The 5,172-nt window shown below is 44.3% G+C and overlaps 1 protein-coding gene across 1 annotated transcript; it reads right to left on the bottom strand.

The window, feature by feature from the left end:
- Positions 1-1,290: 1,290 nt before the first annotated feature.
- On the bottom strand, positions 1,291-4,594 carry snai1b (snail family zinc finger 1b). Its single transcript, XM_084720973.1, has 3 exons — positions 4,385-4,594; positions 3,268-3,807; positions 1,291-2,220 (listed from the first exon to the last, which is right to left on the bottom strand). The coding sequence occupies exons 1-3, from the start codon at positions 4,464-4,466 to the stop codon at positions 2,039-2,041; spliced, it is 804 nt and encodes a 267-aa protein (XP_084577099.1). The 5' UTR covers positions 4,467-4,594; the 3' UTR covers positions 1,291-2,038.
- Between the last annotated feature and the right edge of the window lie 578 nt (positions 4,595-5,172).

Genomic DNA, 5,172 nt, shown 5'->3' with positions numbered 1-5,172 from the left:
GGCACATCAGAGGACACTTTATACATTTTGTCTTAGAGAGCATGTTACCACATTTTGTCCACTGAAAGAGCACTGTAGGGCTCTGAAGTAACAAGCCTGTTTTGAAAATATTAAGGAGTAGAATGTACAGATTGAAATGCAGGGAGTAAAAGTAAAAAGTTTAAGACCTGAAAACTCTACTCACACACAGCATCAAAGTATTTGTACGTAGATACCTCTCACCTCGGCCTGTCTCCCACCTGCAGTCACTCTGTGCACCCCCTCTTGCCTCTTCATCATGTGTTCCTCATGTGTGCCTGTATGTGTGTGCTGACAGCCTGGCAGGTGTGTGCAGGTGCTCCCCTTATCACTCAGCATCACACAAACCTGTCCCTGCTCCTCCTAACACACACACACACAGCTCTATCTTCCTATTGAGAGACTGACATGTCTGTCCTGATGAACTCATTTAGAGTTGTGAGTTAATACAATGCCTGTTGAAATACTAATTAATGTTAGAGCAGGAGTCGTCAATGGTTTTGGACCCCTTAGCTGAAAGGGACATGGAGCAGGGACGCTCCAAACATATTTTGCATGGAATATTTTTGGGTCTTCTCTCTTTTTCCCAAACTGCTAAGTGACTTGAAAGTTTCGTGGGAAGCGTGATCTTATACATGATTTCATGGGGAAGCAGATGTAAACAATGGAGATGGATGCAGTGGAAAACTTTGCTGTAATAATGCTAATTTTTTGCAATAAGAAAAACAAACGCCAAAGTTACTCAAGCCTGGGAGAGAAAATGTTTTTGGGGGGGATGCAGTCAACACGGGCCATGTATTCTTCAGTGAGAACTGGAGGTGAGATTTCAGTTTCATTTCAGTTTTCATAGTAGCAGTTTCAACAGTAGCATGCAAACTAATGCCTCAAGGGCTAAAATGTTAACTTCTTATTTTTTGGTTTGGAGATAATGAAGTTATAGTCAGTGATCAAACTAGGATCACTATGGCTAACAATTAAAATGACAAGCCCATTTTCTTCACTTGTTCCAACTTCCAAAAAGCCATATCCCTTAGTCCTTCAGTGCTTTCCCCTGTAACACACTGAAGGACCGTGGTTGGTCCCTGAACCCCAGCTTGAAAACAACTAATTTATTAGGTTGCACAAGGATTCATGGGTATCATTCAGTGCTGTGAAGTTAAATCTGTTCATGAAACTTGTTTATCTTAGCTGACTATATGTTGGATTGTATATTTTCAGACATAAGTTACATTAACTTCAGGTGTCAGAGCACATAAGTGGGTCCACAACAGGTTTTTTTTTTTTTAAACAAAGCTTTTATTTACATATGGCAGAAAAAGGCAGTATTCCCATTTGAAAGGCACATTCAGCAAAATAATTAATAAAAACTGTCAGCACTCGTGTCAAAATAAAGGTCATTCGGACTGTAAAACTACAATATTGGTGAAGGCAGGTTGTGTCTTTTGGTCAAGTTTAAGTGGTCCTTTCATGTCCCATTATAACACACAATGAGTGTAGCATGAGGAGGGGCGAGTGGAGGGTCACCTGTCGTTGAGGTCACAGCTAACACGTCTCTCAGCGCCCTGCCTCCACAGCTACACCATACACAGGCAGCTGTCTCAACACACACACACTCACACACACCATGTATGTATAGTATGGTGAGGAATGACATCCCCACATACACACACAAACACACCCAAGCAGCTGCAACATGGCCAGAGTCCCGGACCGGCCGGCACCGATGGAGTTTCCTGGGAATTAACTGCATGTCCAGCTGCCCTCAAATCATGCACACACAGTTGACAGGACGCAGCAAAAATGGGCTGCAGATACCAATGACCTCAAAAAAATCTACACAAGTCCTGAAAAATTGAAGGCACTTAAAGTTGTTGCAAAAAGCAACGGCAGAAGTCCTGTTTTCCATCCCGTTGCGGCGTCTGTCCAGTGTCCTCTGGGTATATAGGCTCTAATCAGGTGGGAAACCAAACCAGCGAGCAGCTTCAACTGGTTCATAGGATCAGTTCAGGGAATGTGGGTCTTATGAAGCAGGGCAGCAGCCAGAGGCGTTGTGTTTGTGCAGCAGGGACATGCGACTGAAGGTCCGCGCGCAGGAGCCGCACTGGTACTTCTTCACTTCAGAGTGGGTCTGCAGGTGGGCGCGCAGGTTGGAGCGATCAGCAAAGGCCCGGTTACAGTGTTGACAAGCGAAGGGGCGCTCACCTGGTGAAAAGAAGAAAAACAGTCAGTGTCATGAACAGAGCTGCAGCAATTAATGGATTAGTTGATTGAGTTATTAATAGACAATTTAGAAAAAGGTATATTCTGATATATTGGCAAATTCTGTTTCGTTTTCCTAGTCCAGAAGTCGGCATAGCGTTGACGATATCTGTCTGACATTTTTGACATAAATTTAGATGGATGTGTCCATCATGTGCAGCAAAATAAAATGTATAAAAACTTTTAATGAGTAAATTTCCCCTCAGCTCCTTTATAGTTTTTCAACTGCATTCCTAACTAATCCTAATCACTTAAATCACACCCTACGTCCTTTGGCCAAGTGATCTTTTTGTAACCCCGAGTCACAATGATTAGGCAATTAATCAACTGAAAGAAAATGAACTGCCAACTATACTGATAAACCATTAATCAAATCAAGCAAAATGTCAAACAAACAAATTGCAGCTTCTTAAACATCTGGATATGCTGCTTTTCTTTAACATTTATGATAGTAAATGAAGAGTCTTTGGGTTTTGTAGTGTTGGTTGGACATAAGAAGTTAAAAAAAAAAGACATCACTTTGGGCTCTGGGAATTTGTGACAGACATTTTCACTTTTTTTTACATTCATAGACTAAATGATTAATCAGTTCATTGTGAAAACTTAGCTGTAGTCCTAGTCAGGAAAGCACTCTAGTAACAGGCAGCCAAACGGTCTGTCCTCTGCTCATTGTTTCTCAAACGATCAACAGATAACTTAACAAAAGAGCAGGAGACTACTTTAACTTACTTAATGCAGATTGCCTTTTTTCATGCGTAACAGTTGAGAGGCTGAGATTAGATTGTGCCATGCTAAGCAATAACATTTGCTCACACATCAGGAGGCATCAATGAAGATCAATGAGCACAAGGTGCAACCAGCTGTTACATTTACAAGCCAACAGAGTTTGGAAATCAATGTGATTACTCTGACATGTGGTAAACATGTGGTATTGAAAAAGTATCAGTAATTTTGACAACCGTAATATGAAAAGCTGCTTTTGATGCATACCTGTGTGTGTGCGGATGTGTCCTCTGAGCAGCCACGGTCTGGAGAAGGCCTTGCCACAGGTGGGGCACACGCATGGCAGAGTGTGTGAGCGAATGTGCATCTTCAGGGCCCCCAGGCTGGTGTACTCCTTGGGGCAGTGTTTGCAGTGGAAGGCTGGGCGCGCAGAGGCTTCAGTGGGCAGAGACGGCGCCTGCTGGAGCGGAGCGAAGTGGGAGAGCTGGTGGTGGGACAGTGCTGACAGACTGGTGTAGCTGTTGCTGCAGTGCAGACAGTGGTAGACATGCTGGATGACATCCGGGCTGGGGGGGTCTGAAGTGCGCCCGCCGTCTTCCTCTTCCTCGCCGCTGCTGCTGGAGGGAGAGCTGCTGAGGTCCAGAGGGCCCAGTGGTGAAGGGGACAGGGACACGGGGGTGACTGGGGAAAGAGGTACCGGCAGGGCGTCCGTGCTGGCGAAGAACGGGTTGGTGGGGTAGCAGGTGAGGGCAGAGCTGTTGTCCTGGGTTGGAAGTTCAGCCCGTGGAAAGCTTTCTGGGACAAAAGCTGGCAGAGGAAATGAAGTCAGTTGGATTGTCACTTAAATGGACAGATAATCTAATAAAGCACTAAACTTGTTCTCATTCTTTGGTGTCTTGTTACATCACTGATCCATCCAGCTTTTCCATTAGCACAGTGGTTCTCAAACATAGAGCCACTGCAGGTGGGGTGTAGATGACCAGGGGAAGATTGTGCAACTAAGCTAAACAATTCAGATTCATGTAGGGAAAATATATAAAGGTTTGTTGTTTGTTTTTTAATTGCACCTAATACTTTTTATCAGTTGCAGCCCTATCTTTGTTAATGACTGATACAATGTTGTGGGTTCTATGGCAACTTATTTCAGCATCCCAGAAAATGTTTGAGAATCACTGTTTTAGCAAAGTTGCCAGCTGACAACACTTTTCTGTGTGTCTTGCACTCGGGAAGCTACACACAGAAAAATGAATATCTTGTCTGCCACATGGGACTGTCCTGCCTTGTTAAAGCTCTCTTTCCATGACTGACTGACTGTGATTTACTCAGCATGCAAATATAATCACAGATGCATCAAATTCAGCCAATCAGTGAGAAAATAACTTACCAGTTTGGCTCTCCAGGTGGCTCTCCCTGTAGTACGGCTTCTTGTTGGAAAAATACTTCTTGACAAGGAATGAACGCGGCATGTTGACGTCTGGCTTCTCCGATTAATTAATTAAAAAAAACAATAATTCCCACGGCGGACTTTGCTGAGATCCACAGATCTCCTCTTCAGACAGCTGCAGATTCCAATAAGGACGGAAGGATGAACAAGACCACTGCCGAGGCTGAACGTGTCGTGTTGACGGACCGCAAAGTTGCCTCCTCATATAGTAAGCAGAGGGGAGAAGCAACGGGGTGGGTGGGCAGGTCTCCGCCCAGAGACACACCCCGCGTGTCAGGGCGCCACCAGCCCCACTCACCACAGGTGCCCAGTGGGACAAAAGCTGCAGCAAAGCACAAATCTAATTGCGCATTTCACGGCTGTACTGGCCCACTCTATCCGCCCATATGCATGCGCGCATTGTCATTAAAAGTAAACAGATGACTGTGCAATTCAAAGAACAATTGAGCCAAAATGTTTTCTGTAGTTGCAAGATGTCAGTTGTGCAGAATGCTGTGGTGGAGGCAAGAACCAGAACAATGGCTACATGGCAGGGGCGCAAGTTTTGGAGCTTTCTTTCATGACATCTTTTGTCTCTTTCTATGAACTTTACTGAAATATGTATACAACAAGTTTCCAACAACGCCACCTGAGTCTTCAATCACAAACACACCGCGGGGAACAAAGGTTGTAGTAGAAAAGTAAAATACAAAATAAACGTGATGGTAGATATTATCAGCAATAAACTC

Source organism: Lutjanus erythropterus, chromosome 6 (assembly GCF_056507025.1).
Source record: "Lutjanus erythropterus isolate fLutEry1 chromosome 6, fLutEry1.hap2, whole genome shotgun sequence".
In the NCBI taxonomy this organism is placed as follows: Eukaryota; Metazoa; Chordata; class Actinopteri; order Lutjaniformes; family Lutjanidae; genus Lutjanus; species Lutjanus erythropterus.
The sequence above is the reverse complement of the archived record's forward strand: the minus strand, read 5'-3'. Positions and strand labels throughout refer to the sequence as shown.